The sequence below is a fragment of the Carassius carassius genome, chromosome 33 (assembly GCF_963082965.1).
Source record: "Carassius carassius chromosome 33, fCarCar2.1, whole genome shotgun sequence".
NCBI classification, from domain to species: Eukaryota; Metazoa; Chordata; class Actinopteri; order Cypriniformes; family Cyprinidae; genus Carassius; species Carassius carassius.
The window spans coordinates 6,265,129-6,290,949 of record NC_081787.1 but is presented as its reverse complement, the minus strand read 5'-3'; the positions used below and the strand labels follow the sequence as shown (position 1 = coordinate 6,290,949).

General features: G+C 36.5%; 1 protein-coding gene across 1 annotated transcript in view; it reads left to right on the top strand.

Annotated features, from left to right (window-relative positions):
* LOC132113590 (glypican-3-like) overlaps positions 1-25,821 on the top strand; it is a 123,560-nt gene that overhangs the window by 45,066 nt on the left and 52,673 nt on the right. Inside the window, exon 3 of the mRNA XM_059521430.1 lies at positions 15,088-15,776. Within this exon, the coding sequence (XP_059377413.1) occupies positions 15,088-15,776 (689 nt within the window). The remainder of the gene's footprint in view (positions 1-15,087; positions 15,777-25,821) is intronic.

Genomic DNA, 25,821 nt, shown 5'->3' with positions numbered 1-25,821 from the left:
AATATATTTATAATGTGATTTTGCATCAAATACAATATCAATATAAATAAATATCTATTAAATAGCTAAATCAATCAATATCAATACTGATAGATCCTTATCAATATTTATTTAAAAAGTGCCATATTACCATCATATAATTATATGATTTATCTTTGTCAGTATTTTTTTTATTTAGTAAGTACCATGATATTATCATTGTATATCTCTTTATATTGTGATATTGCATCAATACTTTTGATCCTTCCATAAAGATTATTTTATACATTCAAACGTTCATTCTTAAAGAGACAGTTCACCTAAAAATTAAACTTTTGCGATCATTTGTCCTCATGTCACTCCAGAATCTGTATGATTTACTTTCTTCTGTGAAATATTTTGTAAAACAAACAACAACAACATAGAAATATATATATATATATATATATATATAAAAAACAGTTTTGGACCCCACTAAAAAAAAACAATAATATACTAGACAAACAGTTAGTTTCAAAATGTCTTTTGGACACTGAATAATTTGCCAGACCACAGAGCTTTATTAAAAATTGTATTACTTCTTGATTAGCATAGTGAATACAGTGAATTAAAAACTAACCAGCGAGAAGAGTTCGATGTTACCCATGCAACTTTTGGTTACCTGACTATCATATATCATAGCATACCATGATATTACAGTCCCATGACCTTCTTTTTCACCCTTTTGAAAGTTATATCTGACACCGTCACTGTAGTGCATGTTTAGGCTGGTTAATGGCATTTTGTTGTTGTTGTGAAGAATGACATCTTCTAGCATTACCACCCAGTCAGCGGCAGGTAAACAGGTTCATTCAGCTGGTCTAAAGGACACGGCAGCGGTCAGAATGATGACATCATTTACCTCCTCTGTACAGTATCATATGGCGTCGTATTGTAGGTGAGCAGAGTGAACGGTGTGCGTTTAAAAGCAAACCCAGGCATATTAGCCTCCCCCCAAAGTCTGGGCTGAAAATCAGCAATGGACTGAGGGTTTGTGAGGCAGGAGTCTCTGGGGGAACAGTTTCGGAGTGTGTGTGTGTGTGTGTTGGGAGGTCAAGGACGGTCTCATATGCCCTGCCTCTGGCTGCTCTGGTGTGTACCCTGGTGGTGTTTATTTAAAGAGCTCATCAGCCTCGGTGCACACACACAAACTCTATCCCAAAGTGTCCTGCCTCCCAGTCTGCCGGATTAATTAATCTCTTTTCCCCTCCTGATCCAGGAGAGCTGTTGAAAAGGGCCTTACCTCTTGCTGGTGGGCATCAGATGCCAGTGCTGAACTATTCATCACTACGACTTCTGAGAGAGGGAGAGAGGGAGATGAATGGATAAACAAGAAAAAAAAGAAACATGAGAAGGGAGGAAGAGGGTGGAGGGGTGAAGGAGGCTCTCTCTCCCAGCTGGCTGGGGCTATGATTAAAAGTAGGGATTTTTCTATTGTGTAGCTGACAGAAGTCCTCATAATAATGTATGTATTGCTGAGGTCAGCACTCGGGGACGAAGGGAAGGACGTAATGAGGGACGTTGGGGCATTCTGTCAAGAAGAATTCCAGGGGATTTAAGTCCTACAGGGGACAAACCAACCTAGACATGTAGAAGCAAGCTAAAATGGCATGGTTCCTCCAACAAATGCGACCACTCTAGCACCACTAAGCAGATATTTCATTTATGAATTACTGTGATACGTACAGCCAGAGTAATAAAATGTTGACAGATTCATGTTCATCTGTTTTGGATACTAAATGTGCTTTTGGCAACACTATTTGTCTTTTAAAGTGTTGTAAGACTTGCAGGAAGCAAAGCAAATATAATTTTGCAGAAATGATGCCACATGCAGGTTTTTCCAATTAGCATGAGTTGGGAAAAATAATCTTATGCCCAATTCACACCACGGATGATAACTATACATTTTAACGAGTGGCACATTAAAGTCCACTCCACAACTAGAACGGTGACAGCATAGAGAAACAATATCACTGCAATCACTTTCAGAACTATTTTTTGTAGCTATTGGGGAAGTCGTGTTCTAGTGGTTAGAGTATATAAATATATAATGTTGTATTTATTGCTCTTGGTGCGAACGGGCTTTAAAAGCCGATAAAGTCTGACTGGCCATCAATGTTTTTTTCGTTCATCAGCTGGAAAAAAATAGTTTTGGGAAAGATTTCAACAATATCGTTCCTCTGTGTTGAGGACTTCCCTGTTCTCATAGAATTGGAGCAATTATTAAAACTTTATAATTATCTTTATAAGCATCATCTTTGTTATGAACAGGCCTTTAGTAGTTAGATTTGTAACCTCCGTCAGTATGTGCTTTGCACAACCACATTTTTTTTTTCTTCAAAGGCAATGTTTTCTCTTAAGAAGGATTGGTGTGTGAACAAAGGTGTGGGAAATAAGGTAGAAATGGGAGATAAGGGGCCTGAAACGTAAGAGAAAAAGATGATGCAAATGAACAGATATAAGAAGAAAGGAATAAAAAGCAGGGAGAGGGAGAGGGAGGAGCACTGCATTCATGTCAGCCTTTGATCAGAGCGGCACCTGATGCGACGGAGGCTCCGGGGTACTTCTGCGCAAAGCACATCAAGGACAGAACTAACTAACTAGAGACGAAAACAAACTAACTAACAGAGAGGTCCGTCATCGAGCAAACACCGCAGTGGTGGGTGGCACGTCTCTCTTATCTCTGTCCTCTGCACAAACGCACTTGCAGTGACAGCGAAAGCAGAAGATGGTCTCTGAAAAGCTTTGAGTTCAGTTTAAAGAGGAAATGTTTACATTTAGAGCTTTTCCTAGAATTTTCCCCAGGCCCAGCTGCTGCTATCACTGATGAAAGACCTGCATGTGTTAACTAGACTAAACAGCTTTGTCAAGAAGTCTATGCTGGTGGATTCACTGGTCCATCAGCTAGGAGAGAACACGGATTTATGAACAAATCATTATGAGAGTCAAAACTTTTCAATGAATCAGATGAACTGGTTCATAAAACTGAAAGGTTTGTTTAGTGATTGGAGTGATTGTAAATGTTTTCATTGTACGCTAGTGTAATATTTTAATAAAACATAATAATCTAAAATAATTTCAGTAAAATTAAATGTAAATAATTTATCAAATAAATGCTATTAATAAATATAAAAGTATCTAGTAAATTATTTTATAACCTTTTCAGCCAAAAGAAGTAAATTCATATTAATATTATATTAATGTTTCTTTATTGTAAATGCTAAATATATTTACATTTTAATGGGCTAAATTATGAGAATAAAATGAGAAATGTATGAAGTTACTTATTTTTGTGTTTCAAAATACTTTAAAAATCACTTTAACGTGCCGATTCGGTGGTTAAGGAACACAACTTATTATCAGTGTTGAAAACAGTTCATATTATTTGTGGAAATTGTGGAAGTTTTTTTCAGGATGAACGGAAAGTTCAAAAGAGCAGCATTTCTTTGATATAGAAATCATTTGTAAAATTATAAAAGTCTGTCTTTTAAATTCTAAAAAATTAAAAAAGTCTTTACTTTTGATCAATTTAATGCATCCTCACGGAATAGAAATGTCCGGGACCACATAATGAAGGAATTAGCCACTTCCTGTCATTATCAGTTATGCCAGCACCAAACCAACTCTAACCTGTCTATTCCTTTCTTAACTGGCATTGCAATTCACTGCCATTTTTCCTGAACAGGGATATCCATTCCCACAGAGCAGGTATCCTTTGACATTTTTTTAGAGTTACAGAAATGAGATTCTCCCCTCAGCGTCAGACAGGATGAAAGGGAAAGAAGTGTAACTCTTCTGCGTGTGATCTGTAAATAGCCGAGACTCACAGGGAGAACATGTCATTTATTTACCACATTTCTGCCGTGAGGTGAAAATTGTGCTTTGCATCCACAGGCCCATCAGCATAAACCTTGAAAATGTACCATGTTGTTTTCTAAAGGGATTGTGGAGGAATGGCATATTGCGAACATCTGACTGAATCTTTAGGATTAGACATGCTGATTACGAGAAGGCAAATACAGAAGAGTATGCTGATGATGTGATGATTGAGGCCAAGAAGGTCTAATATTGTTCCCCAATCTACCCTAAAATACCTCACTGCTAGCAATCTCGCTCTTTAACAGTGAGTTATAACTCCTTATATCAGATCTTGATAGTCACAGCCCGCAGCCTTTTCCAGCACCGCTATCTAGCCAAAAAAGATGTGGTTTGATCCCAGCTCTGCCACTGAGCTCCTGTAAAGTTAATTGAAGTAGAAAAAAGTGGGCCTCTTGATCTACTGCCACACCTGCAGACGAGTCTGTGTGCTTCACATTTAGGTCTGTCAAAGACGCGTTTACTGATACAGATCTCACCTGTCTGGACATCATTACACAGTGCTGCTCTACCGAGTGGAACTAACGTCTGGCCCGGATGACGGTTGGACTCCCGCTGCGCTGGATGAGTGAGCTGTGAATCAGAGCAGATATAGCAACACTGATCCATAGATCTCAGCACAGCTGCCTTCTCCTGTGTCCTGAAACAAAATGAGGCAAAAGCTGCTCCGTATATCTAACCTTTACCGTAAGGCTGTTTTAGAGTTTGCTGAAGCGACCATATTTCAGTTGAACTATCTGCAGTTTAAAGATTAATGGATGCCTCAGAAAGAAATCTGATTAGATCGTGGAAAGCGGTGGGAATTGATTGCCACATGTGTTTGCGGTGTCTTTTGAAACCGTGTCAAAGTAGAGCAGCGGGGGGTGTGAGCTACACACACAGCAGACGGCTTTTCCAGTTGCTAATACTGACTCTTTTCACACGTTAAAATTACAGATGACCCCAAAGTGTCTCTTCATGTCTCTGTGCACCACTCACTCTCTTCTCTTTCCACCCATTCCTCTCACCGTCTATCATCACTCCCTTGCTTTCATTCACATCTAGAACAAGAACTTCAAACCACATCTCTATCCCCTCGCTACTACGCTTTAAAATTCAACCCTCGCATGTCTATCCGCTTTTAAACCTCACTTCAAAAAGGAAATAATTTTTCCCCTTCATTATCAGTGAAGTATCTCTTATTAGGATTTGTTTGATTTGCATTCAGCGGCCAATATTTTTGTGCATTTCTGCATCAGGTTAAGTAGTAATCGGGAAGGGAGGAAAATGGACTGAAGGAGTGATGTTTTGGAGGAAAGAGTTTGGGAGAGGTGTGGAGTGACAGCACTCTGTTTTTTGGGGCCACAAGTCATGCGTGGATAGACAAGCCAATGCGTCAAGAGAGGAATCTTGATTAGGAGTGGATGCCTGTACCCGCATGTCTGTTATTGCTTCCTCTTTCAGTCATTCATGCATTCATTTATCCTCCTTTGTGTTTTTACTTTACTAAAACACGTGGAGTGCTCTGTGCTCCATACTCTTGATAACAGAGGGACGAGCGTATGAGAGACAGGTGCTGTGTACGGTGTGTGTGTGTTTCATTCAGAGCTCACAAATAGTTTTGTGTGGGAGTATAGACCATTAACTGTGACCCTCATGTTTTGTTAAATTGAGAGATATATGTGTTTGTAACTCCAAGGTCTTGAGGAGCTTTAGTTGCAACGTCTCATCACAGTGGTGTCTCCGGTGGATTTTTACAAGGACATGTTTCATGTGTCTGGTTTGCTGCCATCACTTGACTCCAGCAGCCTTTGATAGGAGCTTCAAAGCTCAGGCTGTGAGAGTCTCTCTCCACATGAACTGGCACGTTCTCTGAGCGCTACATTCACCTGCTCTCCTCTCCTCCTCCAGAGCACATACCACCCATTTCTCCACCCATCTACGTATGTCCCATCACCTCTCGCTTTCACATTAACTTGTCATGTTGGGTCATATTTCACCTCAATATTAGTAAAAAGTTTATTTTTTTCAGACCGAAATTGCAGTATTTTTGATTGCAGTATTTTTGCACTATCTATCTATCTATCTATCTATCTATCTATCTATCTATCTATCTATCTATCTATCTATCTATCTATCTATCTATCTATCTATCTATCTATCTATCTATCTATCTATCTATCTATCTATCTATCTATCTATCTATAAAAAGTAATTATATTAATAAGTAATGAAATAATAATAAATATTGTGAATAATTTTAATTATGCCTCCTCATTTTGAATGGACATGATGCTTTTGATGGCTTTTTATGACCTTTGAGATTTCTTGCATGGTGATGTAACTGTGAAATAATATTTTATTGCTATTAATTGTGACCTGGAGTGAAACATGCACTTGTATGTATAAAGACGGTGCTGTCTTTTCTTCACCGGCTCACAGTGAGATCCAGAAGTCAATGCAGTCAACGCAGAGACTTAAATTAAGTGGTGCCAGGTTGTTGTATAAAGTAGAAATTTGTACCTTTGGGATTAGCCATCTACAGTTAAGGAGTTTAGTAGCTGCAGTCCAGCACAGAGGTTGTGTATTTTTTCTCTGGAGTCTGGACTCAACTTGCCCCCTGTAAAGTCACAGAACAGGAAATCAGTGTGATCCAAACAAAAACAAAAAGTCACCGTGGTCACTATGTCCGTGTTCCTGGCGCCAGATGCTACATCCACTGACCTCTCAGATTTAGAATTTAATATTATTTAAATGAAGTCGATATCACATGCATGTGCACATGCTACATTATATGGCCCACTTTGATTCTCTCATAATAAGATCCTGGAGCAAATGAGGAGAGCAGTTCCTGTTCTTTGGTTAGTCATCTGTGTCTTCCCAGAAGTCCATTTGCCAATGAGTAAGAGAGGTCTCTCAGGCAATAGAGATGGGTGAGGAGCGGAGAGAGAGGCGGAGGAGAGTGAGTGTGTTGGTAACCCAATGCCGTCCAGTCCGTGGCCGGAGCGATACTATCAGGACCTTACCAGAAATCCTTCTCCTCCCTTACGAGAAATATTATCCTCCTCTTACCACTCCACCATTGCACTTTTACAGCTTCCTGCACGTTACTTCATCACCCCCTGGCATCTAGACCCTGACCACTCATTTGAAACCTCTTCACAGGTGTGGCGCTCGAGTTACGTGGGCACTCTGAGTTATCGCACACTCCTTCATCCTTCGTACGGCAAACAAACTCAGCTATAATCAATGGGGCCGTTCTGAATGCACATAACTTATGGGTGATGTATGAAGCGCGCCTCGCGTCTGGCAGATAGAGACTTTATTAGCGTTGATGGTTCCAGGCTCTGTGGCGGTCCAGCGGGGGAGGGGCCAGCTGGCACTGCTTTCCCCGGCGGCTAGAGGTGACACTCCATCAGGGAAATTCATTGGGCTCGTTGCATGGCTAATTTATTGAGGATCTGTGCCTGGAGGGGATAATGAGTGTATGGGCCTCTGATGGATGTCCGAGCGGCGCTTCTGAGCAGCTTGAATTACCGCAGCGGCCCTGCATATGTCAGAACACGCAACTGGTTTAGAGCGAGCACTCGCTCGATTGATGTATTGATTAAAGTCTAATCTAAATTAATTCTCTTCTATAAATGTTCACCTTTCAAACTGACTGCGTTGAAAGCTGTAGGACCTGCAGAAAGTGGAGTAGTAGCAGTGCATTTCTGCTTCTTGTCTGAAAATAAAAAACACAAAGTAAAGAGGGAGTGCAGGAATAAATCAGGTTCCATACAAGTTCAAATCTATCTGTCTATCTGTTGATGCGTTGTATTATTATTAGCAGTGTTGGTTAAGTTACTTTCAAAAAGTAATTAATTGCTATTACTAATTACATCATCAATATTGTATTTAAATGACTAATTACTCTGTCTGAAAAGTAACTTATTTACTTGATAAGTATCTTAAATCGCTATAAACATGAATAGAAATTTAAACTCTTTATTCATTCAGTTTGAGTCAAACATTGAATAGTTTAGCCTTTTAGCTTTAAAACAACTGTAATACTTATAAATAAATTGAATCTTCTTTAACAAATAGAAGTACTCTGAATAACAACATATCTGAATAACAAAAAAGCTTGAGAAAATTTAAACAATACATTTCAGTTTGGCAAGATGTTTAGGAAAAGCCCAACTAGTAAAACCCATACAGGTTTATTTAAAAATAAACAACAACAAAAAAACACATTAACTAATATATGTAAGAATAAATTACATAAATGATCTCTGCTGAATAAAGTCATGTCAGATCACGCTGTTCTTCTTAAGTAAATTCTTCATAGCAGGACTTCTTTCAAAAACGATGAAAAATAGATGAATCTTGTTTTGTTTTGTTTTTTTGTATCTAGATGAGGGTGTTTGCGCTCAGGTGACTGTACAGTATATAATGAGCTCAGATATGGGAAAGACTGTACCTCGCTTTACTTAGTAACATGTTACACCCAACACTGATTATTAGTAGTATCAATATTGATATAAAGAAAAAAATCTAAATTAACGATCAGAGAGGACCACTGTATACCACTTACATTTGCAGTTGCATTCAAAAATCTGAGACTACTTTGACATTTTTATATCTCATTTTAACCTGAAAATGAACATGCAAGTTTAAGGGATTTTGAATAATGAAATTAATAATAAAATCATTTAAAATTTGACACCAATGAACTAGGTTGCTAATCAAATAACATTTGTGACACAGACCTTTGTGAACTGTATAATGTATATTTAGGTAATTCTTATGAAATGAAAAGGTGAAATTGCATTCCTCTAAAATGCACAAAAGGAAGTGAGAAAAATTGTGTCCTTGCTGAAAGAATGGAAGGCCATTATTGTAAAGGGTCATGAGGTGTGGGTCATGTGGTCAGTGTCTTAATGGCAATGTCTCTTGGGCAATGAAAACACCTTGTGTTTGATCTTGGAGAAGAACAATACTGCCTATTTGGCAGTGACAGTGAGGTGCTATTACCTTCACATACCCTTCAACCCACACAGACCGAACTACCATAACAAACATAATCGAAAACATTTATTGAAGGTAAACAAGCTTAACATACAAAGTCATTACAGTTACAGAGTTTGTAGCACTTTTGTTTGATTTGTGTATTATCAATTTACTTATAGTAAATAGTGTTTAAGATACTCACCAGCTTACAAATCATATACAGTGACTTAAATGTAATATCATACATATTTATGAGTTTCTTAATTACTTTGCACTCATAAGTTTGGCCTCCTACAATGTCATTACTCACCCTGCGCTCGTTGGTGCATACTCCTTACACTGTGACTGAATGGTTTTGGCTTGCGTTCATCTATCTGTTGGATGATAAATATAGCACCATCAGAGTTCCTTGGTTCCACATCCACTGGCATTGATGATAAATCACCTGAGTGGCTGGGAATCAGATACCTGTGAAACATCCTAGAGCAGAGTAACTCTTATCTAAACTCTTAACCATGATTGAAGATGTACTTAGTTTGTGAGCTGAAAGGATATATCATTTTCCTCTTTAGAACAGAGAACAGACTTGATGTATATGTAAAATGTAAACGCAGCTTCATGATTTGTCAATGTCATGTGTGTTTGGTGATATCACTCTACCTTAGAAAGCGAGACACGTGCAACTGGATTTTCTGGGTGGTTGTGGTGTCGACCAAACGTTGGTTCTGCAGATATTGATAACAAATGTGGGGAAATGGTCTAATAATGAATTAATTGGCAGTTTTTTAATTAATTAATGTTGATGAAAATGGGATAAATAATCAGTCATATTGATGGCACCGAGGGGTGCCCAAATTAAATTCTGCTTAGGGCCCCATAAAGGTTTTTGCCGGCCCTGTCTCCTTGAGTTATAACCTTGATAAGAAACTCCTTGTCAGTGGTGGTTTTCTGTCAGGCTCCTACTGGACCAATCTACAAAACACAACCACCATATTCACCATTGCTCTGTGTTTTTTAAGACATTTACTCTCACCCCATTAGTGGACACCTGATACCAGACTTGACCGTGTACCCGAAGCCCAGATCAGACGCAGGAAACAAGAGCAGACTGAATTCAACAGTGATCTGTATGACCCCTCTGCTCAAATACAGCATTGCATTAAGAGAGCGAGCTTCTCTCTCCCACTGGTAAAGCCCACTATGGCTTTGTAAGCGATACAGCTGCTTTTGTCTGCCTTACACTAGGCTTTCAGAGAGATTGATGAAGAAGAGAGGAAAGAGGCAGAGCTATCTTTTGTTCTTGGTGACTTGGGAGGAGAGACCTCAATATAAATAACACAAAGCTGCAGGAGATAGTCTTCGTGTGTGCATGATTAAAAGTAAAATTGTGTTACTGTATGCATTTGATGGCTTGCGTTATGGTGTTTGTGGGCGGCAGTCATAAAGATCATTTAGAAATGGAGTTTTAATCTTGTGGTCTTGGTTTTGAGATCTGTTAAGACCAATAAATTGAGGCCTTGATTTTGGTCTGGCTCTCTGAACAAGACTGTAGTACATTTACAACATACTAAAGATGATAAAGACATTGTGGAACAATTTCACTTAATTTACTTGAATAAATAATTGCATTAGAAGAATATGGTTTCTACGATTAACTAATTATGAAAAGTGTTGATTTCAACATTCCATTTCGAACTACTCCTTTTCTCAAAATTGTTTTTTTTTTGTGTGTTTGTTTTATTTGGAAGCAGTATTAACAGCAATAAATTAATTTAGTTTTAGATGTGTAACCTATATACATCATATTGCATGCAGTTGCCTTACAAAAAAAAAACATTTGACTGTAAATTATATTTATTGAAAATGAACTATAACAGTTTTTTATTATTATGATGATTTTTGCCACAATCATGCAAGTCTATAGTACTAAGTAAAAGGAACATCCTGCTTCTTAATAAAAGACTAGTCTTGAAACTAGGTTTTGGTTTGGATCTTGGTTTTGAGAGATCTGGTTTTAGATTGGGTCTGGATCAGGATCTCTTATATATATATAAACTGGTTTTAAGCTCATGTCATTGTGATTTCTCTTTACATTTCATCTTGTTTGTGTCAATGTTTGTTCATAAATATAAATGCTGTTGTCTGCCATGTGATGAGTGTATAGGCATGAGTTATTTATGCTGGTGCTTTTGCAAACAGCATGAGTTGGTGTGCTGTGATGAATGTGTTTGCATATGAATTGACGTGCGTGTGATATTATGTATGTGTGTCTGTTGTTATTCTTTAACGTGTGCGAGTGTCTCCCTGAGCATCCTGCTTGGCATTCAGTGCATCTGAGAGCTCGTTGATCACAGAGAGAAGTCTGTGTGCATCTGTTCGGTGGGTAAACTCACAGCTCAAACTCACAGTGAGCTGCAGACATACCGGCTTCTGTCCCCAGCGCAAGCAATACACAGCCGAGACGCTGCATTACTGCTAACATCAGCACAGAGCACTAGACACTGTCTCCCTAAACACCACATTACTCACGTTGGTATGGTAAATCTCAGCAAAACACACCCCAGCATCATTCACTGACTGTGTATGTGTATGCTGGAAGATTTCTAAGCTGCTTTGCTGTTGTTTGTCTCAGAATGGCAAACTGTTCCTGCATTATGTATACTGTGCACAGTATGTAAATATGTACCTGTAGGCTGTTGAATACAGAGCGCACAGCGTGAGATGCTGTATCCCACAATTCAATGTGCTCCACTTGACCTTCTATTTCCTGTGTGACGAATGAACCTGAGGCAATATTAACTGAGATATTTAACCTCCGTCTTGACTCATCATTTTGTCATACTGCCAAAAGGTTTCATTCTTTACACAAAATGAGATTAAATGTAAAATAAACATTTGTTACTGAGACCAATATTACTGGATTCCACTCACTGTTGAGGTCATATGACAGCTACGTATCATATTAATGTTTGAAATGTTTATTATTAGGTATTATATACTGTTTCACCAACTAATTTATATTATTTGGAACATTTAGGTCAGTGAGACTTTCATTTAACAAAAAAATTATGCTTTTATTCAGCAAGAATGCACTACATTTATTAAAAGTAACAGTAAAGGCATTTAAAATGTTATTTCTATTTCAAATCAATTCTGTTCTTTTGAACTTTCTGTTCATCAGTGTATCCTGAAAAAAAAAGATGACCGTTTCCACATAAATATTATGCCATTTTCAACAATTATAATAATAAGAATAAGACATGTGACACCGAAGACTGTACTAATGCTAAAAATTAAGTTTTGCTTTTTCAGGTATAAATAATTAAAATATATTCAAATAGAATTTTTTTATTTTAAATTGTAATAATGTTTTATTTTCATCAAATAAATGCAGCTTGGATGAGCATAAAATATTGCTCTTTAAAGCACAAAAATGTTACCAACCCCAAACTTTTGAACTGTAGTACAGCTTTAATAATATTAATAATGCACCAATAAACATTTTAAATAGTACTATTCTACATTTTAAAATGCAATATAAGGTAATGACTCCAGTTACATTAAAAAAAGTAAATATGATTATTTTTCATTTTATGTAAGACCTAGATTATTATTTATTATTATTTATTTTTTTTGACCAATTCTCATACTAAACTCACTATTAACTACTAATTTTGCCACAATAAACTCTTGATTGGCTGCTTATTAATAGTAAGTAAGGCAGTTGTTTGGTCATGCAGAATAAGGCATTAATGTGTGCTTTATAAGTACTAATAAACTGCTTGTTTGTAATATGCTTGTAATATGCTTGCTAATAAGCAATTAGTAGTGAGAATTGGTCACTAAATTGGTCACTAAACTAAAAGGTTACCTTCTTTCATGTCTTTGGAAAAATGGTCCAATTAAATACTGAAAAAAAGGTCATGGTTATTACACGCAAACAGAACGTTTCCATGCTGTGCACCGCATGCATGCATACTGTACACTACAGATATCATGCGATATAGGAGTATGTAGTATGTTATTCCATGCATAGCCAGTGAGAGTGAATTTCCAGTTGTCCAAAATCACTTTGAGTAGGGTCGGGAATCGTTAGAAATTTTCCAGTTCCGGTTTCAATAAAATCATTAAACAACTATTAAAAAAATAGTTGTAAGGAAAAATGCACAATACTCAAATTACTCAATACTGTTTATTACTTACTGTCAACTTAATTTAAAGGTTGGCAATGTCAAAACTTAACATATATTACAGTATACGTAAGGTCTTCATTAGTAGGGTTGGGTATACTGTAGTTACCGGTTCCATTTAAATGAACTATTTTACCTTCATTGAATGTAGTTGCTGGAATGTAGTAAGTAATGTTGAGTAATGCTAGTCCATCAGTCAGCAGGACAGAGAGCCGGACTCCCTGGGAGAGATGGATGAAGCTCTTCACGTATGTGGCTGTGTACAGTCTTATATCACGGCTCTGCAGACTCACCACCTCTCTCAGTCACCTTCACCTGTCTGGATGACGAACCCAAGGCCCTTTATTCACTCATATTTCTTTACTCTGTCATTCTTCCTCTTTCATTTTTCCTCTGCACATGCTCTCAAATCCCCTCAGACTCTCGTCTCTGGTCTCCGCGGTACTCTGGGTGGGTTCGGTAACAATCCCTCTTTAGCTTTGTGCTGATAAGGCTTCACTGAGAGCTTTCAGATGCCACTGATTATGTCTCTTCTCTTTCTGCCCTGTGTTCTGGAGATCTCAGCATCTCTAACAGCATCCAGCACGGATGAATGAATGCCTTTTAAAGCTACAGTATAAGGCTTGTGAAAAGCACCCTTGTTGTTTTAAAAGGACATTGAGGTTTTCATCTAGAGAGGAAGCTTAAATTCTATCTTCCTTTTTTTCTCACTGTTCATTGTCTTTCAGGGATTAGGATTGTGTGTACGTTTGTGAGGAAGATATTCTGTGAATGGTTGCGTATCCAAGTTTTTTTTTCTTTTCTTTCTTTTTTAGTGACCTTTCTGGATCAGTAACATTTTAAGAGTGTCAGTGAATAGGTTTAATGCCTTAGATCAGGGGTGTCTAAATGTGCTCCTGGAGGGTGTCCTTCTTACAAAGTTCAACTCCAACACACCTGCTGGGATGTTTCTAGTAATCATGAAAACCTTGATTAGCTGCCTCTGAGTTGAGTTGCAATATTCGTTTATAATATTCACACTAAGAGCTTAGTAACTAACTTAGTCTGAACTTAATTAAGTTGCACCTTTAGATTTGTAGGCAGAACCTCTTGCTTACTAAGGCTGCATTTATTTGATTGGAAATACATTAATATTGTAAAATATTATTGCAATTTAAAATAACTGTTTTCTATTTTGATTGTAATTTATTTCTGTGATGCCAAAGCTGAATTTTCAGCATCATTACTTCAGTTTTCAGTGTCACATGATCCTTCAGAAATAATTCTAATATGCTAATTTGAATGGGAGTGTATTTTAATTCACGTAACTTTCAACTTCTCATTGAAATATGATAAATAAATAATAATACAATTATTATATTTTACTAAAAAGTTATATTATAGTCTGAATAGTATATGTAGATGTTTAAATTCTATATATTCTGAAGCTGGAGCTATAAATCAGTGGCAATAGATAAACACTTAAAACAAACTGGAAAATTAGACATTTATTTGTTTTAATTGACATTTTTGTGACACTGGAAAATGTGTAGTTTAGACCAATTGCATGCATGAGAGCCTCTTAAAACTAATTTATTCATAAAATGTTCTCGCTCTTAAAATCATTGTAAATGTCTGTCATACCAAACACAATCTCATTGATGTAATCCAATTGTCTGCTATTTCAGTCCAACCCTTATTTCTGGTCTGTGGGTTTTGTACTATTTTGTTTACTTAGGACTATGTTTCAGCTGAATGCATATGCAAAAGTTTAATGGTGCAAAAAAAATTACAAAAGTTGTCACTAGGGCAGTACCCTTTCAAAAGGTATACCTCTGTAGCTTATTAACACATAAAGGGTGCATATTAGTACCTTATAGGTATACATTAGTACTGAAAGTGTACATATTAGAACCTAAATGATTCATATTAGTATCTTTTGAAAGGCTATGGCCCCAGTGACAACTTCTGTACCATTTTTAGGAGAATTAGACTCTCCTTCATACTCTGTCATCACTCTTCCATTCATCTCTTTCTTTTTCTTATATTCCAGAGGCTTTTGACATGGTGCTGCGTCTGGGTCGTAATTCCACTCTGATGCTCTTACGGGAGGAGTTTCCCAGTTTGGGGGCCGGGGCCAGTGGAGCCGTCACACAGTTATTCCTGGAGATGTCTCTCTACATCCTGGGCTCTGATGCTAACGTAAACGACATGGTCTCAAACTTCTTTTCCCGAATTTTTCCTTTCACCTACCGCCGTCTCCTTGGCAATGGGGCAGTGACAGGCATCTCGGAAGAATGCCTCCGTGGGGCCTGGAGGGGAAGCTCTGCATTTGGATCGTATCCCAAGATGATGATGACCCGGCTGTCTCGCTCGCTCCTGGCCACTCGGGTCTTCCTGCAAGCACTGAACCTGGGCATCGAAGTGATCAACACCACCCAGCACCTGCGTGCGGGCAGGGACTGCGGGCGCTCGCTGCTGAAGCTCTGGTACTGCCCACACTGTCAAGGCCTGCTGGAGGCCCGGCCGTGTCGCCCGCTGTGTGTTAGCACCATGGGGGTGTGTATGGGTGGAGCTGCGGAGGTGCAGCCTCACTGGAGGTCATACGTGGAGGAACTGGGATCACTCGCAGCTGCCATGAAGGGGGAGCAGGACATCGAGGCCGTGGTGCTCAGACTGCACGTCATTATCAGACAGGCTCTAAAACAAGCTGTAGCGGCCAAAAGCAAAGTCAGCGCACAGGTCAGTGACACTCGGTCTCAGAAACAGGGTGAGAATTTGAGCGCAGTAGGCGATTCCAGCCATTTTGCTAACACCTTCTTTCCAAAACCTCAACCTCTGAAGACATGTCAGCAAACCCAGTGTCAGCAGACCAGAACGAGTGAAATGATCCACAGGGAGAGAATGTTTCTGATTGGCTAGTTTTGTGATTGGCTGTTAACAGAGCCTAGGGCTATAAAAATCAAAATAGCTATCAAGATTTTTCAGGACACTTCTTTCAGTACATATACAGTATATATATATATATATATATATATATATATATATATATATATATATATATATATATATATATATATATATGTGTGTGTGTGTGTGTGTGTGTGTGTATCTATATATAGTTATCTGTCTGTCCAACATGACACAATTCTGATTAACAATTCAGATTCTTTAATGATATTTAGTACTTTTTAAGGAATAATTGTATTTGAAATTAAATAATTTTTGCAAATATGAAAAAGAAATTAATGGAAATGGACATTTTATTAAATATATAAATGTAAAACAATTATCGTAAAAAGGTGTTTACAGTCTTTTTAATTACTTTTTTTAGTCTTTTAAATGTTATAATTCACTATAAAAATTTTGTAACATTTTATTTATTAATATTTATAAAATAGCACTGACAAATGATGATATATATATATCTTTATCTATAATCAACTCATTAATTGATATATAAATTATAAATTAATAATTTATCAAATTGTCAATAATTATTCACTGTCAAAAGTTTAGAGTTTTTTCAAGCAAATCCAAAACTGGTGATGGAAAAACTGTATTTTCACTGTATTTGTGTGAGATAATGCAAAGTTTATTGGTGGAACGCAATAATTAAAGCAACATTTCTGTGAGGAAGGCAATATTTTTTGCAAAAAAAAGAGGTAATAGAAAAGCTTGAAAATAGAATTTATTTCTGCCATTTCATTTTTTTTTTTTTCCATCACCATGTGTTCTTAGCGGCTTTGTAAAAACATTTCAGTAGTTGCAATAAGTTTAGTTGCAATATTCTCCACTCGTTTTCCTTCAATAACCATTTCAGATGTTTTAAATTTGCATAAGATCACTCTAAAACATTTTTACCCAAACATTTATTCAGGAACTGACAAACCTTTCTCACTGAAGGCCTTTTTGTGGGGGCAGGAGGAGTTTAAACAGCAGTAAGGCACTCCAGTTGCTAGAGTAAGTTAGCGAGATCAGGAGGGCAAGTGCTCATGAAATATTTAACATGAGCAATGGTGGAGCTTGTTCAGCTTTTGCATAACGGGTCGACAAACTGAACTTTCCACTGTAACACTGAGTTTCCCATCGGTGCAAGACACTTCACACACGCTAACCGCACCACATCACACTCGCATTATTCATCAAAGCTCCATCTCCACTTCTCCCCTCCTCCGCAGTGTGTGAATTACTCCACCTTAGGTTTATGCTGGGAAGGCGTAGGTGTGTTTGTGTGTGTGTATGACTGCGGTTGTGTTTGGTTCACGCAGTATTTGCGGAGATCAGAGAGGTTTTTGATAAGTGGAATATGAACATGTTATTTATTCCTAAAGGAGTAATCGAGCTGCTAGATGGGGCTCCTGTGAAGTTTTAACAACAGGGTCCTGGAGGAACTATTACATCTTATACTTTCGGGCATGTAACCTCACATTAAAGAACATGTAAAAATAACCTAACTACACACTGCCATAAGCGGTTAATATGTGCTGTGACATTAAATGTTAGTATTTTCTCATCTAAGTGTCCACATCTCTCCTGCACATGTCTCTGTTACTAAATATATGTGCTCTAGAAACATTCAGTAAACCCATGCTCTGGATATCTGGGAGAGATGCGGTATTAAAGTCTGTGTTTACTCAGTACAAGTGTTTGTATATTTACCCAGACCACCATATATATGGTAATGTGCTCTTCAGTGTAAAGCACCATTGACACTGATGCTTGTGAAACTGGCTCTGTACTTTATAACAGGACCGTGTGTGTGATGGAGAGAGTGTGTGCCTGAAGTGTGAGGTTAGCACTAGCTGGGTTTCAATTCATGAATTAAATTCATCACATTAACATTATTCATCCAAAAAAAGGTGGTTAGATTATTATTTAGCAAGAAGACATGCACAAATATGTAGTCTTAAACATTACATTCAGGAATAAAAAACAAGATTTTATAGCAAAAATATAACTAAATTAAAACAAAGGAACAAATTAGTACACAGTGGTCTCAAATTAGCTAAAATAAAGGAGTGAATTAATCATATCTGGACCAAACTAAACTAAAACAATGAATCTAATTAATAAAATGTGGCCACAAATGACAGTAAGTCAAAGGAACAACTTCTTAATCCATGGCCACAATGTCTTTTTTTTTTTTTGGTCATGCATAAACTATCACACATTTTCCAAATAAATTCCTAGATATGAATCAAAAAGTCATGTGACTTTGCCTTAAGTGTTGTGAATGTTTTTTTTTTGTTTTTTTTTTAACATAAACTTGCAATCAAGATGGAAACGGGCTGCTATTGAGGAAGATATACTTTGAAATATAGATATTATATACTCCAGTTTAAAATACTTAACAGTGAACATTTCATTATTATTTATTATTTAAAAACTAAACTGAAGCTATTAAAGTAGGCAGTCTTTTTAATTGCTATCAGATGATGTTTATTTTTACAGTCAGATCAGTATTAATTTGGCATAAAAAGAATGCATTTGGGTGACTGTATTGAACATGAATTGGTAAACTGGTAAATATTGTAGTAAATATAGAAACAGATGAATTTATTTAGCTCAAAAATACAGTGACAAACAGCATAATTTAACTACTTTTAAGTATTTTGCTACAAATCATGTAAATGTTCATTTAGAATCATTTAGTGAATTATTTTAAACAGATTTATTTATGTAATACACCAGACTTCCCAACACTACTGAGAATAATTTTTTTTTTTTTTTAATTAATCTGATTCATGAGTTTGTATGAAACAGGACAGGCAGTATGTTAATTACTGTATCATATGTATCCAGGGCATGTCTAAACAAATATTAAATGAAACATTTAAATTTTTTTGAACTGTGTAAATATTCAATTTTGCTTTTATAAGTTAAAGTAACTATTATTGGGTTACACTTTACAATAAGGTTAAATTTGTTAGCACTAGTTAATGTATTAATGAACAATAAGCAATGTATTTTACAAAATATTTTAACCTTTAACATTTTTAATGTTCATGTTAGTTAACAGTACATTACCTTATTTTATGAAACTGTATTAGTTAATGTTGAGATTAACATTAATAAAGATAAAAAATACTGTAGTTATTTGTTAGTTCATGTTAACTAATTCAGTTAAGTTAACAAATGAAACTGTATTGTAATGTGTTAGTAGTTATTTTATTTATGCTTAAAGTATTTGTTTGGAAATGTTATTCAGTCTACAATCATAATTTTTTTTTAATAAATATTAAATATAATTATAAAAAAAATTATTAGTTTGAATACACCGGTACCTTAAGACTACAGTATTTATTTATAATCAATCAATCAATCAATCAATCAATCAATCAATCAGTCACTCAGTCAATGAATAACTTTCTTTTCCAAATAAGAACAACTGATAAGGAGCTAACCGATAAGTTATTTCACAGTGTAGGATAAATAATGTTTAATCTGTGTAGTTTGATTGACTTCAAAATGTCCAACCAATTTTTTTTTTCAACGGTGTCTATTCTGGTGGCTGTTAACCATTTTTCATCCTGTTGGCTTCAGCACCTACAGAAGTTTCCAGAATGATTCTTGTTCTTACCTGAATCTAATTCTGCTGTAAAACAAGAATATTACATCTCATTGTGAAGAGCCCTGTGGCCAGATTCTATCTAGCAGTGTGACATCTCTCATCAAACCTCTCATTGAATGTGCTCTTTCTCTCTCTCATTTCTCCTTTTAAAGTGTGCCCCCTCTTTCTTAGCTCTGGAAAAGAATGCATGATTTATGAAGCACTATTTTTACCAGTTTCTGAGGGAGCAATGGCAACAAAAGAGAGAGAGAGAGAGGAAGAAAGAACAAGATTGAAAAGTGTACTTTAAGGCAGCATGAAAGTGATGGAGTGAGCAGAAATATGTTTTTTTTGCTTCTTTCTGGAAGCTGATGTTTGCTCCTCCTCCCCTGACCTCACAGCTGTAAAGACAGACTCCTGCTGTAGTTACATCTCACCTGACACTGAGGACGTGTGCTGTTTCAAACTGACTCTTCTCTCAGACTGCACACCTGGAGGAATATCTGTGTACATCTCTAGTCTTAAGTGAGCGACTGTGACAGTAGGTCTGACGTCATCTAGACATCTAAACTTATCAAAAACATACACTACTGTTCAAAAGCTTGAGGCTGGAAGGCTTTCTCAGACAAATCTCATGCTTATTAACCCTGTATTTATTTGATTATAAATACAGTACAAACTCTTTTCTGTTTTAATATTTCTTAAAAATGTAATCTACTATATTCCTCTAATTTCAAAGCTGAATTTTCAGCATCATTACTCCAGTCTTTATTGTCACATGATCCTTCAGAAATCATTTTATTATGCTGATTTGGTGCTTGATAAACATTTGTTATCATTAATGTTAAAAACTCTTACTGACCCCATACCTTTAAACGGTGAATAAGATAAATGTAAAATTGTCTACATTGGTAAAAATGATGGCAGTAGCTTGTCCAGGTATAAAAGCACATTCTGAGAATGAATTTATTAGGAAAAGTCAATCTAGAAGGATCTTTGGTTTTGCTTGATTTTTATTAACAGTAAAATTATATTATAAGACAAATAGTTTGTGGCATTAAAGGGATAGTTCACCCAAAAATGTTATTCCAAACCGGTAAGAACTTCTTTCTTCTGACACACACACACACACACACATACAGACCAAAAAAAAAAAAAACATTTGAAGAACTGTTAGTAACCATTGTGGTTTCCATTGACATCCATAGTATTTTTTCCATAGACTGGAAGTCAGTGGGAACAAACAACTTTCTTCCATATATCTTCTTTTATGTTCAGCAGAAGAAATAAACCCATATAGATTTGAAACAACTTGAGGGTGAGTCAAACTCATGACCACTGGCACGTAATGCATATTATCTAAGAAACTTTTAATTGTAAAAGCCAGGGCCGGGAAATCGCGTATTATTTCTTGATTTCAATCTGGCATGGCTCTTCCTACACCCTCTAAATGCAGCTTACACACTACTGTGCATCAAATGCTCTGTCAAAACGATTTCTGTTTTAAAGACACTCAAAGTGAATCTTTTATCCCCAGCTAAATCTCTGCTGGCTTTTGGATCTTACTTCTGACATCTGATGAGATGAGCTGTATTCAAAACCATTGTAAAATACTGTAGCCCAATCACACACACACACACACACACACCTGTTGCTACACAGTTGAATATGGCAGCCTTTTAATCAGCAAATAAGTGCTAGTAACTTTTACACCATTACCATTTTCTTCATAAAATGTAAAAATCTGGCTATGATTATTATTAGTATTAAACATTGGTGATAAATTACTGTTATTTTAACATATGTTTTTTTTCGGCACCCCTCTTAACCTTTTTGACTGAAAGCCCTCCATTGTCAAACACAATATTACAACTAAATGTTCTTCAGTAAAAACTATTTTGTGCCCGGCCTCCTGGCTGAAAACCTCTAACACCAATGTAAAGTCACTGCATCATTTGGTCTTGAATGACTTATTGCTTTAGTATTCCAGAAGAAATCCCAGCATTGTCTTCTACTTTGGCCTCATTTATCATTTAACCTTCACATTTGTTTTGTATTTTCAGCTGTGCTGATAAGCCATTGTTTCAGCTGAGGATATATGTCTGTATTAAACATTGCACACTGATGTCAAGAAGTGTATGTGAGAGTGTTTTTGTTTTTTATTAATTTTTTTATTATTATGTGTGTGTGTGTGTGTGTGTGTGTGTCTGGTCCTAATGCTCCTCTCAGGGGTGTGTGAGGTACCGATAAAAGGCACTGGATATTTAACGAGCCTCAATGTGAGAAGCCGCTTATCTCAGTGTTACTAGCCAGCACATCCTCTGTCGCCTGCCTGATATTAATACTCCTCTAATGAGAAAAACAATCACACAGTCTCACATACACAAACCCGCTCTATACTCCTGTGCCACAGCTCCCTAAAGGCCCTGGATACACACACACACACACACACACACAAACTAACGCAGAGACAAACACACACCCAATCACATTAATCAAGGCCATAGGGACACAGACACACAACACAGAGTAAATTACAGCAAGTAAGAGTCATGCTTCAGACCAGCCACTGACGATTTCCCATGAGCACACAGTACAGAGAGCATTAGGGAAGAATGTGTGGGTGTCTAGGTTTAGATTGGTAGTGTACATGCAGGTTTGCAATTGATAGTTTGTGTAGAATCCATTGGGAGGAGTGTTTTAGCATGAGAGGAGAACAGCGTTTGATGTGTCCAGGTTTAAGCAGTACCACTACTAAAAAGGAGCGATGCTGTTAAACTAAATTTGCTTTGCTAAATAAATGGTACTGTTGCCGTTTTTTAAACTGTAACGTTTTTCAGCAGCAAAGATCAAGTATTGGTGAAACTTTTACGAGATACAGACAAAATAAAAACAAATTCCCCATAAAATTTCAGCAAACAAGACTTGCACAGTATTCAGTTTTTGATTTTAAATGACTTTATTGGCATAATTGTTTAAATATGTAATTTACATAATTACTCCAGCAGGTGGCAGCAAGTGACTTATCAAGAGTGAGTTAATTAATCATTAATTTAACCTATTTGTTAAAAACACTGATTCATTCTGCAATGAAAGAAGTGACTGTATTTAAAAGTGAGTCATTAATCATCCATTTAATAATTTGGTAAATACGTTGATTCATACAGGATCTGCTACGGCTTCATAGTGTAACTATTTTGGTTTGCAGAAAAAAAAGTAACTCATCAAATTATGTTCATGTTTATTAAATTAACTTCATTCATTTTATAAAGATGTTTTAAAATAAAATAAACAAATGACATTAAAAAATAGAGTAGCTTTCAAAGTAGTTTAGCCATTTTGTATAAAGTGGTTTGTATCTTATACCTTTTTGCTTGAGTTTGAGTGAGATATCATATGACCTGAGGAACCACAGAAAAACTACAGAAAAGCAATGGTAGAAAGTGTTGCAGTGCTGGACAGTGTTGAGTCAGGATTGCATTTGTGTCAAGGTGCCCTGCTCCGATCATCCACCATACTGCTTTTGTCTTTGTCTTGGTCTGTGTTTTGCTTTCTCTTACTTTCACACACACACACACACACACACACACACACACACACACACACACACACACAGAGGTGGAAAGTAACGAATTACATTTACTCGCGTTACTGTAATTGAGTAGCTTTTTTGTGTACTAATACTTTTTAAAGTAATTTTTAAAATATGTAATTTTACTTTTACTTAAGTATATTTTGTTTAAAGTATTGTACTTCGCTACATTTTAAAACACATTAATTACTGAGTAAAAAAAATAAAATAAATAAATAAATCGCTCCCTGGAAACTACGTCAGTAAATAATGGGCAGGAGGGCAAACTGGCGCTAAAATCACAAGAAAGATGCAGACGGTCAAAACAGGCGTTAGTGGTGCAGACACCGCTGAAAACGAAACCCCGTTATATTCTGAAGTTGAACTCGAAGGGAATGAAGTGAACCCCTGGCCATATGTATGCTCTATTATGCAGTGTAAGCTGTACTTGCCTAAGAAGACCAAACTAGCAGCTTATAAAATCTCGACAAGACATCAACCCTTCGCTAGCCTAGAAATCTAGACGCACCCTAGCGGCAGCAAAATGTATTTCGCAGCCTAGAGTACATCTTGATGTAAGTCTGGCTGGCCAGGCTAACCCTTCGCAAGAATGTAGAGGTAAGCTAAGTAATTGCATCGTTGCATTGGTGGTTAAAATAAAGCTTTGACATTTTAGCAAGAGGTTTTGTACAAATTAGCCAAAAAGACATTTCAAAATCTAAGTTTTGTCCCCCTCACTATTTCCCAATGTCAAATTTTGTTTTGCATTGCCTGCCTATCTCTGCCGATTTCAGAGTCTCCAAATTAATCCATTCTGAAACTTTTAAATGCATATTTAATTTTTAAAAAACAAAATTATAGGCTTAAGTGCAGGTTCCGAAAGTTGGTCGTTTTGTCGCTATGGTTACACACACACACACACACACACACGGGCGCGTGCGCTGTGCGCTCAAACTCTTGTCAGTTGTGCAGTTACCCAAAACCTCCTGAATGAAGTTAAAAACCATCATGTCACTGGATGAAATAAAATCGACTAGCAAAGATACAGGAGGCCGCCTTATAAAAGAGTGTGTGGAGGATATTGTCATCATTTCGCCGTAAGGTTTTGATGGCGTCCTTTATTTACAAGGAGGGCAACACTCCAGTCCAAAAAGTGGCGCTAATGCACATAAAACGGTTTATTTTATGTATGCTTCGGCAGCCGGTGTTTATTTCTTGTATGTAAATGTAACCAACTGTAACATAGTAGGAAAGAAAAACGTGGAAGTAAAATTACTGAAGTAAATACTGATCAGTGTGATAACATATTTTTGGTGGTTTTGTGTACATTTTGGCGGTTTTTGAACAGTTTTTGGGCTGGAATACATCAGCTGGATCTGCCAAACAGATTTGGACGGCTGATTTTAACGTTACAACGTTAAACAGCAATATTATTCACAGACGCACTTTGTATTTGAGGTAGGAGTAGGCTAATTCAGCCGATGAAATGGCAGATTGCTGGTTTTCAGTTTGATCATTAGTTTTATTGTATTTTTAAAAACTGTCAAATTTAGCCCTTCTAAGAAGCAATTTTTTTAATTTTATGTTGTGTAAAACAGGCAAATGATAGCTAATTAGCTAATGTGAATTCAATGTGCCATTGATACGTGTCCATAAACCATGTAGAAGTAACATTAGTAACATTTTCACACAGAGATGAGTATCCTACAATACTTTAAGAGGAAGAGGACAGAGGAGAACGAACTTGTAAGTTGTATGGATAGCTACATGCAGTATATTCTAAAATTCACATAGTAAAAGTACTTTAGATCAGTAAAATTAGGCCAACGGCATGTCATCAGAGTTTGCATTGAAACCAGTTCTGTGTGTTACTTTCCTAGACAGGAGATGAAGAGACCACAGAACAGGGAGAGTTAGGTCCAAGTGAGAAACAGGTAATGGGAATATGACAGAATGCTAATTTTTGTAGAATAAAAGAATACACGGGAACTGTGTTTTAACTAATTTAACTAGTTGTTGTTATGATTACCTATTTTCCGGACTATAAGTTAACACACACACACACACACACACACACACACACACACATATATATAAACATTATATATATATATATATATATATATACTTTATATTTATTTTCATCAATATTTAATAAATTAGAAAACAAATGTTCATTAGAAATGAGCATTTAATATATATATATATATATATATATATATATATATATATATATATATATATTACCGGTGAATTTCCCCCGAACCCCCCCTGGCATTTACTGTCCCCCCCAGGTTCAAAATCGCTCCTACGCCCCTGGCTATATATATCATCTGCGATAATATAATGTTTTTTGTTTTAATGATGTGCGCGCGCATTTATAGTGCGTTCTTTCACTGTGTGATTCAGTGTCCTAAAATGCATTTAGAATGATCACAAAATTTAAGATATAGGGGCAGAAAATTTAAATATTTATATAATTTCATATATTAAATCAAAATCACACAAAGAATGCCGTCTTTTCCTCCAAAAATCATCATGAATATATACATACATATATATAACAGTTCAGTAAACAAGTTAATTAAGAGACTTGCGTTTTAGACACCATATTGCCGTTTTTAGCTCTATTTCTACAACAGAAAATAATTCCAAACACAGCC